The sequence below is a fragment of the Eubalaena glacialis genome, chromosome 1, assembly GCF_028564815.1.
Source record: "Eubalaena glacialis isolate mEubGla1 chromosome 1, mEubGla1.1.hap2.+ XY, whole genome shotgun sequence".
In the NCBI taxonomy this organism is placed as follows: Eukaryota; Metazoa; Chordata; class Mammalia; order Artiodactyla; family Balaenidae; genus Eubalaena; species Eubalaena glacialis.
The window spans coordinates 195,657,630-195,674,186 of NC_083716.1; the positions used below are offsets into that span (position 1 = coordinate 195,657,630).

General features: G+C 36.4%; 2 protein-coding genes across 7 annotated transcripts in view; one reads left to right on the forward strand and one right to left on the reverse strand.

Annotated features, from left to right (window-relative positions):
* The window catches only part of PMS1 (PMS1 homolog 1, mismatch repair system component), a 107,749-nt gene that overhangs the window by 2,875 nt on the left and 88,317 nt on the right, over positions 1-16,557 (forward strand). For 5 of the 6 annotated variants that reach the window (XM_061203254.1, XM_061203289.1, XM_061203263.1 and 2 more), the window contains exon 1: positions 16,292-16,394. The exons of the other annotated variant lie outside the window; for it this stretch is intronic. The gene's annotated coding sequence lies outside the window, so the exon portion shown is untranslated. Of the gene's footprint in view, positions 1-16,291; positions 16,395-16,557 lie in introns of those variants that run through there. 6 annotated transcript variants of the gene reach the window in all.
* Positions 4,371-16,119, reverse strand: ORMDL1 (ORMDL sphingolipid biosynthesis regulator 1). The gene is made up of 4 exons (XM_061203229.1): positions 16,030-16,119; positions 14,250-14,430; positions 9,214-9,365; positions 4,371-5,615 (listed from the first exon to the last, which is right to left on the reverse strand). Exons 2-4 carry the CDS (start codon positions 14,421-14,423, stop codon positions 5,480-5,482), a joined length of 462 nt encoding a protein of 153 aa, XP_061059212.1. The 5' UTR covers positions 14,424-14,430; positions 16,030-16,119; the 3' UTR covers positions 4,371-5,479.

Genomic DNA, 16,557 nt, shown 5'->3' on the forward strand with positions numbered 1-16,557 from the left:
TTTTTTGAGAAATTGCCATACCCAGATGACCTTATTTTTCAAGTGTGTGGGGTCTACGTTTTTTGGCAGTAGAGGGAGAGGGTGAATTTCTTTGTTGCTTCCATAAACTCCCTATGACCATTAAGCACCATGATAGAAGCATGCGTTTGATAATTCAAAGGAGGGACGAATGTTTCAAAGCAGGATCATTGTATCAGGTTTTCATGTAGTAGCTGGTATACTCGTATTTTCCTGGGCAATAGCCAATAAATCATCTGCTCTTCTGTTTCCATTTTGAAAATTACAAAATGAAGAAGATAATGCATGCTTATCTTGCAAAATCTTCAAGTTTTTCAAAAAAGTGTTGTCAAAAAATTTATAACTATATAGTTGGAAAGTCAGAATATTTATATATTATAAAATTCCTCTCATATTTTATATTTTAGAGTTCATTCTACAGTGTTAATGATGTAGTTTCTTTACTTAAATTCTTGAATTTGAGAAGAATATATTTTTATCAATGTAATTATGCAGTTAGAGTGAAAGGACATAGTAATAAAATTGGCTTATCTGCTAACTTAAAATTATATAGAACTTTAGAGCTACAGGTTGAGCCACTTTCATAACCATTAGTTGTTTATTAAAGACTTGAATGAGTCAAGAAATAGAATAAATTACACTACTATACTGAACATAAAATAAAATCCAAATATATTTTTACTAAACTATTTTTTAATTGTGAAATATTTTAGATTATGAAAAAGTGTCAAGAATAATATAATCAACTTTTTTGAACCCAACACCCAATTTAAGAGCTAAAGTATTACCCAGTACAATTGAGCTTTCTGGGTACTGTATACCCAAGATATTCAGTATTCTAAATTTGATGTTTATAATTCTTATACATTCACCTGTAGCTAAACAAAAGCTTTTAAACCCCATATAACAAACTATCTGCTGAATCATTTTTAACTGGAACTGAAATTAGGGAGTAAAATAAAAACCTGAGACATCTCACTACTTTTTTTTTTTTTTTTTTTTAATTTTATTTATTTATTTATGGCTGTGTTGGGTCTTCGTTTCTGTGCGAGGGCTTTCTCTAGTTGCGGCAAGTGGGGGCCACTCTGCATCGCGGTGTGCGGGCCTCTCACTATCGTGGCCTCTCTTGTTGCGGAGCACAGGCTCCAGACGCGCAGGCTCAGTAGTTGTGGCTCACGGGCCTAGTTGCTCCGCGGCATGTGGGATCTTCCCAGACCAGGGCTCGAACCCGTGTCCCCTGCATTGGCAGGCAGATTCTCAATCACTGCGCCACCAGGGAAGCCCATCTCACTACTTTTTGACATCAAGCAAAATAAAGGTTTATCTTTGCTATTCTCTTACCTACCTTACTTCCCTGCCCAGTGCTACTCAAAAATTCCTTTTATTTTACCTAGACTTGTCTTCCCAGTACTAAATTTGTTTACATTTCCAACATCAATATGTAATATCCATGTAACTGTTTTGGGAATTACACTTTTCTATCTGTCCTGTTAGAAAGATTATTAAACTGCATTGGTCTATACTGGGTTGCTGCATTTGTCTTTTGCAGGATTAGCATGAGGGTATTTTGGAGTCATATTTACTAGTGATATATACTAAAATAGGAGACATACTATAAGAGAAATATATTGCATGAGAAGATTCACCTTCAGCTAGACAAGATGAATCAACAGGCTAAAATCTAACAACATGGGGATCTATAGAAAAAATAAGAAATCTTAGACTTTGGTTTAATAAATCCATTAAATAAGTACATGAAGGGAAAGCCACCATTGAACAGCGCTACATGTTGGGACTTGAGGTTTTAGTGACCATAAAGTGAATCAGTGATACGTGGCTCTCAAAATAGCTAAAATAATAGGCTGCATTAAAAATAAAAAGTATCCAGAACAAGGGAAGTGGTACTGTTGTAATGATATCACATCTATCACCTCTTGTAGTTAGCTTAGGGCTATATATAATAATAAATTGCAACTTACAGCATAATTACCAGGATAGTGGGAGAAATTTGAAACCATATCATATGGAAAATGGTGAAGGCTCTGGTAATATTCAGTGCTGTTGATAACAGTTTAAAAGTTAACTAATTGAAGAGTTATACAGAATAAGGATTAAATTTTAGCTCAATGTAAAACATGTTATAAATTCCATAACAAAAATGTAGCCTTGTAAGTTGTAAGTCTTCCTTTATTAGTGCTAACACAGAACTGAAAAGAGGTGTCAATGAAATTGAATAGAGGGTCGATGAAAATTCAAGGTAAAGGATGGGGCTGAATTACAGCCTCTAAGGTCTTTTCCAACTCTTAGCATCATATAGTTTTGTAAGGCTAATTCATACAGATTATTAGTTAAGGAGATAGCTATGCCCCTCAGGATCTTTCTAGTTTAATTGACAATAGTGACATAAACCTAAAAAATACCATTCTATGTTTAAAAAAAAAAATAAAGGATGGGGCAAGTCAAAAGAGCACAGGAGTTAACTTGGGAAGTTCCACTGGGAACTCCCAATGGTCAAAGATGGGGGACAATTTTAGCAACAAATTAATAATGATTATAATGGATTATAAACCAAAGAATAAAATATCCATGAGTCCATAATATATATGATTGAATAAATAAATGGAAGAGAAAGGAAAAATATGCCTTACAAAAGAATTCCAATAAATACATGTAGAAGGAATGAGGGAAATAGAAAACCACCACTGGAACTCCACTGTAATAACTGCTGCAGGAAAGATTCACCAATGAATGCTAAAATCAGTAGCATTTCTGAGCTCATGCCTATTAAGAAATTGATTATTATGTGTCCTGACTTGAAATTAGGAGCAATTATAGCATAGCAATTGATTTTGTTCCAAACAATAGTCATTATAGATTTTGTTTAAAAAAAAAAGTTTTTGTTTTACACTAAACTCTACCAATTTGTGAAATGGGGAACAGTTTTCATATTCACCATTCAACCATTTACCTAGGTTTTAAGCCAAAAAACCATGAGTCATTTTAGTTCCCTTCCTTCTACTCACTTTCAGTATACCAGTGTTTTGTGAGCTGTACTTGCTACGTATATCCCATATCTGACCACTTCTCTCTCACCACTTCATCAGCTAATTCCCTAGTCTGAGCTACCTCTTGCCTGTAGTAGCTATTCTTCCTGCTTCCCATTCCCTTACAGTTTATTTTCAACATTAGCCAGTAGCCTTCACACAACAAACAAAAAACCCCAGATCCCTTTACTCTCCTGTGCAAAACTCTCCAATGGCTTTGTCAAGCTTAGAATACAATTTGTTCTTTACCTTGGTCTATAAAGTCCTATATTGATCTGACCCCTACCTACTTCTCTGAGCTCATTCTCGTTGCTTATTACTCCTTTCCAGGCACAGTGACTGTCTTGTTTTTCTTCAAACACACCACCCTCATTCCTGCCCCAGAGCTTTAATATTTGCCATCACCAGTACTGGAAAGTCTCTTTCCCCAGATCTTTGTACTCCTTGCTCCTTTACATCAGGGAGGTCTGTGTCTAAATGTCACCTTAGTTAGGATATTTAGGGAAGACTTTTCTGAGGCAGGCTCCCCTGCCTTTCACCGACTTAATTTTTTTTCCCCATGGCATTTATCACTATGTAAAATAATATTATTTGTTTACTCATTTATTATCTGTTCTCCAACTTGAATGTAAGCACATAAGGGAAAGGACTTAGTTTGTCTTGCTTACAAACTGTATCCACAATACCTAAAACAATTCCTACAACAGAGTGGGCCCTCAAATATCTACTGAATAAATATCTTTAAAACACTGAAGGGCAAAAGTAGGGAAAACAGCAGAAGACCTGTATTAGAGGCAGATTTAGGCAGATTTCTATCTCTGAAGTCTGTGCAAAAAATATAAGCCTTTTGAAATAAACTTTAAAATGAAGAAAAACAAAAGAGTATTTTTTAGCTACCTTAATTTTACAAATTCAGTTGCTTTAAAAAAAACTTGAAAAATTTAAGTGTAACTCGATGACTGACTTTGGAAAGCTTTTGCAATAACCTTACACCAAAGAAAAATTTATTAAAGTATAGATTACTGGTTATTTAAAAATACATGAGAAAAGACAAATATACAAAGGCATTATCATACAACTGATTTCTAAACTCAATACTTTTGAAATACAAAACAATGATCATTACCCCCAAAAGTCAGTTTGAAACAAATTGATTTTTAAGTTGGTATAATTCTTTTCACTCAATTTTGCTTACAAATGTTACTAGGTTTTTCAGTTTCGTCACATATCAGAACTTTTCTTGAAATGTTTAGTTCTCAAAGTAGAATATAGTTATTTCTTGCAATTAATGTCAGCAACTGTAGAAAGCTTCTCTTAAGTCACAAGGATTCAATATGGTTGCTGCTTTGGAAATAGTTACCATTCTGAGTTATCTATACTAAGACTCATGTATTGACAGGCAAAATATTAATGGGCAAAGTATGGAGATTGAGAGCAGGAGGACTAAGAAAAGATGATATCTTTTACTGCAGACCTGCTAAAAAAAAGACTCCATTATTTACTCTGATAGTATTGCTAAAGAAGCAGTTTCTGCCAGATCACATGTTGGCTATGTAGTTGTCCACTTTAAATTTCCATCGCTAAAGAATGGCAGACTTCAACAACTAGATTGCTCAACCAAATAAGCAGACCTTTAAGTTACCATATACTTTAATTACGAGAAATAAATTATTTTCTTAATTGGTTTAGCAGCCTTATATCTGAAAAGGCAGCAAAACCCACTTTGTTCCAAAATTAGAAGGCCGACTCAGAGGCTGCTTCTAAGGTGCCTAACTATCTTCTATCATCAATCAGTCATGAAGGTGGACCTTCATGAACTCAGTAACTTAATGTAAAAATGAACTCATCTATCAACACAATGTTGAGCCTGCAAAACCAAAAGAGTACATTCGTAAGGTAGGAATTGGTCTGTATAAAACAAGAGGACATATATCCTCTTATATAACACAAGAGGAATATGCATGGTAATAAAAACAATCTGTAATAAACTTGTAAAGAAATGATTCTGGTTTTCATGTAACTCTGCTTAAACTGACCATGACTGAATGATTAAACATACTCTTCTCCTAACATAATGCCCATTCCTTATAAGCTAAGCTGGACTTAGTTTCTTATAAATCTCTTATTTCCTTGGATTTATCTACTACACCCTTACTTAATAGCCATTTAACTTATAAGCTGGGCCTGCCCAGCCTGCCTCTAAAGCCTCTCTTCAGAAGGATACCAGATGCGTTAAACAAAGGCATCTTCTCATAAGAATCTGCACTTCAAAACAGCATATGAAGAACCAGCAATTGGCTCTCCAATGTAGCTACCTCTCATTTCACATTATCACAGAAACAGTGCAGTTTAGTAACCATTCCTTCCTTACAGAAAACTCAGTAGCTGTAAAAATTTTAGTTGTTTCAAAACACATTTCAATACTTATTAATTCCAAAGATCCGAACACCATGTAGCTGTGGCATTTTGGGAATTAGCACACTCAGGAGAGAAGCTGTGTTTAAGATGAAGTGAGTTGGATCATACTTCGTATAGAAACTTGCCAGAAAATATCTGTAGAAATAAAAGTTAAGAATATATATATAACATATAAAAGTGAAATTAGAATTTTTTAAATATTTAAAGGTAGAAAAAAGGCCACTGAAACATAAATACCTAAAAGCAGAACCATTTTTTTGAGCACTAAAACAAGAGCAAAAGTTTTAGTTTGGGGGCCTAAATTAATTTTATTTGGGATTTAAACATTTGTTTAATGGAGGCGTATATGCACATTTTGCTTTTCTGCAATCGTGTTAAATGTATTTAATGCAAGACAGTTACTACTGTCTTTAAAGCAGAAGGCTTTCAAACTAGGGTTCATGTGCTTCCTGAAACTTCAGGTGTAGTTTTTTATCTATGTGTATATATCTGAAGAGAAAGTCCAGATTCAAAGCATCCATCATATTCTTAAACGGTTTTGTGACCCACCAAAAGGTTAAAAACTACTGCTGTAAAGTTGTGAAAAATGGGTGTTAGTGCATTAGTAGAGTTTAGCATCTTTGAAAGAAAACTAATACTTGATTGCCCTTTTGATGTTCTCATTTCCATACTGAAGTTGAACAGGTATATAACCAGTATAACTGGAAACTTGAGAGACACTATTGTAAAATTCCAGCTGTTTTGCTATAACCGAACATACGTACATATATATTCAAAGACATCCAATATCCGAGAATTTGTTTTAAGAAGCCTAAGCCACCTTTAAGACCATAAATCATCGAGTCAGAATGCCTAGTTGGACCCAAGGGTACATCAAAATGAAGACACATTATGAGGCCACTAAAAGAGTATCCTAAAACATCATACCTTACTTGATGATAACTAAGAAGTTAGTATGCACAAGGGTGTTTGTCTAATTAGTACTTTTAGAGTACACAGAAAAGTATTTTAATAGTGTTTCTTCTAAAGGAGTGATAAATATCTTGTGTAATATGGTTAGAAAAGAACAGCTATTTTCCAAGTACAACTAAAAACATCACAGAGAGCTGTACACATTATTTTCAGAACCATCTAAATTGAGAAATTCTATACTCTTCTACCTATTTCACAAACTATAGTCAGAAAATTCATTCTTGAGAATAAACCATATTCTTTAATCTTTACTTTAAATCCTGTCTTCCTGCTTTCATATACTTGAAGACTGTTTTCATACTTCCTTAACTGAACAAAATAGGATACCATTTACATTCAGTAAGCTCATTTAACTTCCCATCATCATTACAGGTTTAATCTGTAATCTGATATGTTAGAAATAATAAATCTTCTTGGAATGGCTTCTCCTCCTCATAGCATATGTCTCCTTTATGTCTTTTAATAAAAACTGATTGTGTGTGTGGATCATATGAAAATTACTTGACTCTTACAAAAACCTACACAACCCTCCAAGGGGATGCAAAAGCCAGGTAGGAATCAGTGTGGTAGCATTTATCTGCCAAAGGGTATACTAGAAAGAGACCTGTATTAGAAGCTAGAAGTTTAGGGTTTAACCTGGGCTCTTGATTCCAACTAGCTACAAGATCTGGATGAAGATGATGCATTTGAATCTGTTTCTTTATCTAAAAATCTGGGATAATATTACTCATCCTACCTACCTGACAAATAATCAAATAAGAAAATGTAAATGCACTCTGAAAAATATCAATGCTACACAGATGGCTTTAATGCTGTTTCTTCAGTTATATAAGGAATTTAATCACAGAATATTTAAAATCATACCTGTTGGTCAAAAGTACACTTTAAGAAATATGGGTGTTGTACACAGGTACATCTTAGTTGACTTCTTTTGTGATAGCTCCTATTGAAAATTCAGCATATGTCAGGCTTTTTACATGTGCAGTTGACCCTTGAACAATGAGGGTTTGAACTGCACAGGTCCACTTACAGATGGATATTTTTCAATAGTAAATACCACAGTACTACATGATCCACAGTTACTACATGATCCGCAGTTAGTTGAATCCGAGGATGTGGAAATGGGGATACAGAAAGCTGACTATGTAAGTTATACTTGGATTTTTAACTGCACAGAGCGCGGGTGCCTATAACCCCCACACTGTTCACATTTTATAGATGAGGAAACTGAGACTTTCAAGAATATGGCCAAAAGTCACATAGCTAGAGAGTAGTAGAGCTAAAATACAAATTTAGGGCTGTTTGAATAACCATTATTCTTGTTATTGCATTAATCTTTGTTAGGCCATACAAATAATTTTTCTTTTGACATGAATTTTATGTGGGACTAAAACAATTAAAAACTTAAAAAATTTCCTCTCAAGTGCTATAAATATAAGGAAAAAGAAATCTACCACTTTATGATTACTTTATTCTTTTCATTTGAAAATGTCTTCTCTAACTTAAACACCTAACTAAAACCTACCCTAAGTCCTAGTTTAAGGAATTCTAATGCCTCCAAGAAGTCTTTCCAGCTGCTGCAGACTGCACTGATTCTATAATGGATAGATAAATATATATCTATATCTATATCTATATATATAGAGAGAGAGATATATATATCTCCTTTGTGGTATAGAGTGTTTGATTAGGATATATGTGAAACATCCATTATATGAAAGCAACTGAGTGTGGAATTCAAAGCAATCTATGTACTTATAAATTCTTTGCAGAAATAAACATAATAAAAGAGAAATAATACAAAGTGGCAATAAATAAGGGATATATAACAACTACTATGGATTTCAAAGCAGAGTATTACTGAAGGCTGGTTGCTAAGGAAAAGACCTCACTGGTAAGGTCACAATTTAAATCTGGAAAGAAAAATAAGACAGATAAGAAAGGAGAAGGCATTTCAGGTGGGAGAAATGACTTGAACAAAGGCATAGAAATAGGACTATACATGAAGTATTTAAGAAATGCTGCTTAGAAGAGTGTGACCAGGTGGGAGTTGGGTGAGGGTAAAATAGTCACATAAAGGAAAAATGAGGTAGGAACCATTTTGTGGAGGACCCTGAATATCAGGTAATAGGAGGAAATTACATACCAGATATAAGGTTAGATACTTTACAGATAGATATTATCTCATTTATTTCTTACAGCATCAGATTGAGTTAGGTACCATTGGCTGGAATTTTATTTATGAGCAAACCAAGCAGGCTGAGTGATAGGTACAGGATTCAACCCAGGTCTGTCCTACAATGAAAGCCTAACCTCTCTTTTCTCTAAACCATACTGTCTCTCCCAAGGAGTTTGAACATCTAAATGTGGCAGGTGGTCAATGAAATTCATCTGAAATCATCCAAATCCTTGTTTAGGGAGATTAATCTGATAGTAGAATACAGAACAAGACTATGTGTTTAGTATTCTTGCAAGCAGCTTAAAGACATGAACTAGAATATATTTGACTTGTATTCTAGAATGTCTTGTCATACTGATAAACATGTAAGGTTGTCTCCATATATATTTGACTGAAGTGAAAACGATGAATGGTTACCAGCTTGTTAAAAATTTTGCCTGTATTTTATACTCTCTATGAAGTAGCAATTTACTGATATAGGTTTTCAACAAAATATTCTGTTTCTATTTCAAATTTAATCTAATAAAAGGATGGCTTCCTCTCATCCAATCCTCCTCATACCTGAAAATTTCCACCACTTACAGAATTATTGGAGAAATTGTGAAAAACTTCCGTGAAGATGTAAACTGTACTCCATAGTCCAGTTGTTCCCAATGAGTTAGGAGCCTCGCTTTACCCTGGTCAGGAGTTTCAAATGGTGTTCCTTTTACTGCATGCAAAAATACATACATCCCCTGGAAAACAAGCAAGGGGGTATATAATCAATATCAAATACAAAATTAGTATTTGCCGGTTAGCATTAAGACAGTTGCAGACTGTGACAGAGAGCGTGATTAACTTGACAGCTCAAGTTTTAAGATTTCATATTGTGAAAGACTGTGGCCAGTTTCTTCAGAGTAAAATAAAACTTCCAGGGGCTTACATGCAAATATTATTTGCTGAAAACCACTCTAAGTCAACCAAAAGTAACCTGTTTTCATCTCCTATTAAATTGAAAATAAGCAAAAAGTACCATCAGGGTAGCTTTGCATCATTACATTTAGATTTTCTAACACATTTCCTGTTTGGAGATAGAATTACCTTTTCTTCAATGTGTAGGAAAGTTTAGAGTGTCATATTAGTAAATCTGATGATACTTATAAAATGATAAAAACATACAAGTTGGAAAATAATAATAAACAAAATCTCTGTATCGGGGAAAATTGTTTTGAAAATATTTAATATTAGGACTGTCTTTGTCTCAATAGTTCTTTTCCAAAGCAACAAAGATGGTTTGATGTAGCAGGTATCATGTTCAACACAATTTACTTTTAAAATCACCACTGTACCTCAGTAGTGTCTTTTGAAGTTAGTTTTTAAAAATCAAAGTAAAAAACTTTACTAAAAGCCATTCTGTCCAGTGATATGTTTAAGCATCTAATTTTGTGGTTAATTACGAAAAAAAACCAATGTATACTAGATGTGGTTTACTTGAGATGCCCATTTAGATTGATAGTTAATGCTTCATTGCAGGATCACTGTCTGAGGCACTGGTAACAGAATAAAGCCTATATATGGTCATGAAACAGCTTTACTTACTAAAGTCATGACGTGATGTCACTTTTTTTACTTCAACTTTTAATAAATATATGGAAAAAAATAGAAATATTAGTGATTTGAAATTTTACATTATTCTACTAGGTTAAGAGAGCCCTTCTTTTCAAAGCTTAGTCTATCTGCTTCCTAGTTATTCCATTAGGCAATTTAAAAGTTGTTTACCTACAGTAACACTTAAGCAACAGAGGAATAGATTCATGTTCAATTGGATATAACTCTACAAACATTTAATAAGTGGCTAATATATACAGGACACAGGACCTATATGCATATATGAAATTGAACAAGACATGTCCAATGCCTTGAAAAAGTTCAATCTTCCAAGAGATGGTAAGGGAAAAAAAAGATATGCATAAACAACTATAATGTAGGGCAGAAATTACTATCAAAGGTACAATCAAAGTACTCAGGAAATGCAGAGGAGGGAAAGGTTCCTTGTTGCTGAGGCTAATGGTTCCTTGTCACCTACCTCAGTCTTGAAGCTTCAGCTCAAATGATAACTCCTTAGTGAAGCCCTTCTCATTAGCAATAACTAACCTCTTGCCTATGTACATATATAGAATTTTATTGAAAATACTTTTACTATAGCACAACATATTGTATTGAAGTTGTTTACATAATGTTTGTTTTCCCATTAGCCTGACTACCTCAGGAACAAGGGCTCATACAAAGCAAGTATTAGATATTAAGCCAAGATGATATTAAGCCAAGGTATGTTTATTCTGTAAGCACAAGAAACCATTTTCACATGGGTTTTAAAAGAGACTATGAAACAGAAATTGTATGATTTCAAATTCTCAGGAGAATGTGACCCAAAAAAATTAAGAATCTCTACTCTAGACCACACATGTGTTAGAATTATCAAAGAGAAAGAATAACAGTCCTCTAATTATTTACTTCAAACCACACACACTCACCGGTGTTCAGAATATAATATTCAAATAGTTTATTTTATGTATTCTTTTTAATGAGTAAGAATAAAATCTTATCTAACCATTTATCTTCTACTCCATTATTTTTAATTTTTAATAGCTTTTCTATAAAATTTTAGTGATGGATGATTTATACCCACATTAAAAGAATTAGGGAAAAAAGTATATAGCTCATGGTTAGCCCTTAACAAATATTTACTGACTCAAAATGAAGAGAATTCTCTTTCATTTTAAAAGCTAGGATAAGAATTTTGTGAAGTATTAAAACTTCTAAGAGTGAACTGTAGCACTGAGTAAAAACAATTGCTGTAGGTTTCTACTATATGTTTCAGAAAGACAGAGACCATGTTTTTTCTTTTTTCCCATATTTGGACTATTTTCCCATGTTTAAAAGCATGCAGTATGTATTTCACATTTTTAATTGGTTTAATGTAGGCTAACTTCAAAAGAAATTTACATTTGGCATCATGTAACTGCCACATCTATGGCTGGTTAGTCAGGTTTTTAGTGTGGAGGACTAAGAAGTCAGAAGTTTGCTTCCCTACTTGTTCTCATTACCTATCCTTTGTCCATGGCCATATACTGTGCCTCAGTCTCAGTCAACCAACTGAAACATGAAGGGAGATGACTTCTAAAGTACATTTAATACATGTGCTACTGGAGAAGGGAAAATTATGTGAGAACAGACTAATTTATTCAGCAAACATTTAAATAGGTCTGTAGAGATAAAGAAATTAAAAAAGATAAACTGCTAATTATAAAAGGATGATAAATACATGAAAAAAGAATGCAGCATGGGACTTTTGTAGCTTCCTAGAAGAGGTGACACTTGAGTAGTTTTCCTGGAGAAACAGGAATTAGCCAGGCAGAGTAGGAAGGAGGAAGAGGTATTAAAATAGTGGAAGAAGAGCCTAAGCCAAAGCAAAAAGGTGTGAGAAGATGATTTTCATTATTGTAGAGCACAGCTTGTGTTTGGAGAGATGTTAAGATTGGTTCTCTTTCTTGCCTCTGTACTATTATCAACTGGTCTTGTATGCCACACAAAGAACTTGGCATTTTACTATGAATGTAACAAGGAATCATTGAAGGACTTAAGAGTGTGACCTGAACAAACATGAATTTCAAAAATATCACCCTGCCAAATTGGAATGAAGGGAAGTAGAGTAGAGAAGTGTCAAAGAGACCACTTGATCTATTGGTGTAATCTACCTGAGGGGAAAAAAGGGCATGAAATTATAGCAATGCCCATAAGCATCAAGTTGAAGACAGTAAAGCAGTAGAATAGACAAGGCTTTGACTAAATGGATGTGGAATATAAAGGAAAAAGAGTTACCCTAAGTCTAGGGTGACTATATATACTAGTTTGCCATGGGTGGTCCTGATTTACACTTTCTCTCTTGGAGTAGTTATTACTAGAGCTCTCTTTTACTCTCAAAACAGTCTCAGTTTGGATAATACATTATATTAATCACTTTACCTCTGACATTCAGCTATGTGGCTTGGCTTACTGGGCAGATAGTGGTGCCTTTAGATTAGATTAGGAACAAAGTCCAGGAACAGACTGTGGTGGGTGGTAAGGGATATATCAGGAATGAATTCCATTTATACTTGTTTGGTTTAAGGTGCAAGGTGATCTGGCAATATTAATATGGTCATCATCATTTAATAGGTAGAAACTGAAAATATAGATAGATGAAGTAACCTAGATAGTATATATATCATAAGAAGAGATGAAGAAAAGAACCTTGAGAACAGTAATATTTAAGAGAGGAAAAGAGAAGACTGTGCAAGAGGAAATAGTAAAGATCAGAAATATATCTAGGAAAAAGCAATCCCATGGAAGCCAAAGGAAAAGAATTCCAATAAAAGGGATATGATTAGTGTCAAATATTTCAGAGAAGTCACTATTTAAAAACAGTGTTTTTAAACACTTCCTTCCAAAGTCTATCACATAAAATGGACTAAATGGACATTCACTGATCTCTACCACATCATCTTTGTCGTCCTCCAGTCAACTTCAAATGCTTTCCAGAAGATATAAATAATATCAATTTTTTAAAAACCTATTTCTACTACATTTTTCTGTCATAAAGTTCTAAGCTCTTCATTTTGGGTAGATCTTTAAACAAATATATAGTTAATCTGGATTCAACTAAAAGTCTCAATTAACCAGATTTCTCCCCTTTCATTCTACTTTAATAGGCTGTTAAAGACAAGAAAAGTCACTATCGTGTTTTGTTTTGTTTTGTTTTGTTTTGTTTTTAAACAGGCAATTTCCAGGGCTGCATAATATGGTCAGTAGAGTCAATCTAACCTCTGGTACTTTGTAGAGCTATCATATAATACAAAAGAGCAATAGTCAACAGGAAGAAGCTAAGGCACCATAAGTTTCTGAATCATATAAGATATGATTAAGCTCAAAATTTCCATACTGAAATAGAAAAGTATATATATACAATTTAGAAAAGATTTAAACCAAAGATGTTCATTAGACTCCAGTTAACCAAAAAACATAATTACTTCCTCTGATACATTTTGGTTAATCAATATATTATAGTGGCCTGAATTACAGTGTCTTGTAATTTTTGCTAAAATGCCCTACTTTTTTTCAGATTTTATAAAACCAACAGGAGAAAAAAATGTCTTACTTACAAAAAGGGTCCAGTGTTTAAATATAAAGTGATAGGAAAAATATCATCTTATTCCAGATAAGAATTCTTAAAAATTGTCATATATACTAAAACTCACTGAACTGTACACTTTAAATGGGTGAATTTTATATCTCAATCAAACTTTAAAAAAACTGAGTCATGTGTTTTTCTTCTTTGTAACATAAAACTTTAAGCTTTTTAAAAAACTGTGTTTAAATACACATAACATAACATGGACCACCTTAACCACTTTTAAGCGTACAGTTCAATGGTATTCGGTGCATTCACGATGTTAGGCAACCATCACAACCATCCATCCCCACAACTCTTTTCGTCTTGCAAAACAGTACCCATTAAACAATAACTTCCCATTCCTGCCTTGCCCAGTCTCTGTAAAACCATTAAACCTTAAGTGTTCAGTAGAAGGTGAAATTCTTACCAGATTATGTATAACATTTGTTAAGGTCCAAGCAACAGGAACACTGAAGAAGGGAATACTGAGTAAAACGATATGAAGCAAGCCAACTCCCAAAGCATATGTCAGCCACATACCCCGGCTGTTCATTACACGGGTATTTGGATTCACCTCACTGTGGGCAACTCCAACATTCATGTTTGCGCTGTAGGAAGGCAATGGGATGAGTCAACACTGATATAACTGGAAACCTAAGTACTCCTAATTCTGACATGACAAAGTAAGTGTCACTGGGATTATTTCTTTCCCCTCATCATTCTGAAATAGAACAAACAGACCCTCCAAAATACGCTACTTGCAGATGCTGATGAGGGCAGTAAATAATTCTTAACATCTAACTCCCCAGTAAGACAAGCAAGACTTATTTTTATGCTTCTTGTTGAAAAAATAAACAGTTAAAATGCCTTTCCTAAAGCTTGTCTTCAAGCATGTTGGTTTTACTAAATGAAGTAATCAGCAGGAAAACTCAAACTGAAAGAGAAAACCTACATTTTCTTATGAGTGTAAAGTGAAAACTCAGGAGGTAAATTTACCAACAGAATAAACTAATATATAAAAAAGCAGAGCTGACCTAACCAGTCTGTTCTGAGTAGCCGGACTCTTACATTTAATGTAGTGTTGTGTCCATAAAGAGTGGTCAGAGTTCAAATCACTCCTTTATGAGGACTGAAGCTGCGAGGAACAATAATGAGGTGGAAATTTTACATGGTCAAGGGATAAGGTTTGTTTCTCAACCTAGTGATACAATTAGGTTTAAACAAGGAGTCTTTCTTCTGCGTATTTTAACTCTAGTCACCTGCCCTAAAACTTTGGTTGTCTCTCATTCTTTCCTTCCTTCTTCCCCTCCCTCCCTTCTTTCTTCCTTTCTTTCTGAGATTGGGGGTGGGGGGCACAGAGCTACATTGTATCTGGAACAGCTCTGATTTAAAAATATATAAACCCTTTCTATTACAGAGCTGGCACTGAGAGAGGGATTTCTCCGAACCCCGTCCAACAAGTATTCCGGAGTACAATGGCCCTTCTCCCTCCAAAAATCTATAGGCTTACGGTGATGAAAGTTGGTTGCACTCAAACAAAGCAAAAGCCTCAAATTTAAATGTGTAAAAAGTTCCTCCAATCCAAACATCCACCGTGCATGTTACATTCTTTTTATACGCTGTAAGTTATACTTAGAACGTGCCTCCACTCAAGATGCCTTTCCCATTTTCGACAGGATAGAAAAAAAAAAAATGCTCGAAAGTAGGCTTAAAATTTACATCCGAGCTGGAAGGCAAACACTGACTCTACCCCAGGCCAGGAAACCCTTCCAGGGAGTCTGCCACGCCACTTCAGGGCTGGCAAACAATGACTTCAGAGAGCGAAGAGCCTCTCGGCTCTGCCCTCGCGGTGCCGGGCGACCCACAGCGACCCTCCCCTCCCCCCACCCCGCTACCGTCACCGGCAGCCTTCCCCGGCGGCCGGAGCTCCCAGCTAGTGGAAGCTCAGCAAAAGCCGCCGCTGCTACCGCCAGAGCGCCCGCCGCCCCGCCCCTTTCTTCTCGGAGCTGCACATCCCCTCAGGGCCAGGACGCGACGACGGGGATTTGGGGGGCAAGCCTTGGGGACCACTTGGCCCGCACGGCCTGACAGGGCGCCGCGGACGGAGCCGGAGTCCACTCTTTCCCCTCAAGCCGACCCGGGCCCGCCAGCAGCTCCCCACTGCACGAGCAGCAGCACAGTCCCAGCGGCCGTTCGTGCCCACTCACCCGCCGCCCCACTCCCGGCGGCTGGCTCGGAGCAGTATCAGCTCCGCGGCGGCTGCAGTGCCGACGGCAGCGCCTCCTCAGGCGGAACGCTAGTGGTCAGCCCCAACGCGGCGCGGCGCGGCGCGGCGCGGCGCAGCTTGCGGAAGCTTTCAGGGCGGAACGCGCTGCCAGGCCATTGGCTGAGGGCGGCGCCAATCCCACGTTCGCCTGGCAGGGCGGGACTAAGGGCGGTGCGCTCGGTGCCCGCCCCGCCCCGCGTGCATTGGGGGTGAGTCGGGGATCCGCCAGGCCGGGCCTGGGCTCCTGGCGGGACGCTGGCCGGTCCGCTAGTGGATTGTTGTTGCCCACCTCGCGCGAGCAAGAAGGTAGTGTCGTGTGGCTAACGGGTATTCATTCTTATATCGTAAGCTCGAGAGCCTCCTCCCCTCCACTTGTCCCGGTCGGGGCGGGAGCGCCGGCGGCCGCCGTGGGCGCCCCTCCCCCCGTCCCCTCGCGGGGCGGGAAGCGGACGAAGCCCGTCTCGCGGGC

Excerpts from the sequence above, each read along its gene's own strand:
- ORMDL1 (XM_061203229.1), bottom strand. The coding sequence starts at position 14,423 with ATGAATGTTGGAGTTGCCCACAGTGAGGTGAATCCAAATACCCGTGTA. Across the intron at positions 9,366-14,249 it reads CAAATGTTATACATAATCTG|GGGATGTATGTATTTTTGCA; the intron begins GTAAGAATTTCA and ends CTTGTTTTCCAG. Across the intron at positions 5,616-9,213 it reads ACAATTTCTCCAATAATTCT|ATATTTTCTGGCAAGTTTCT; the intron begins GTAAGTGGTGGA and ends TTATTTCTACAG.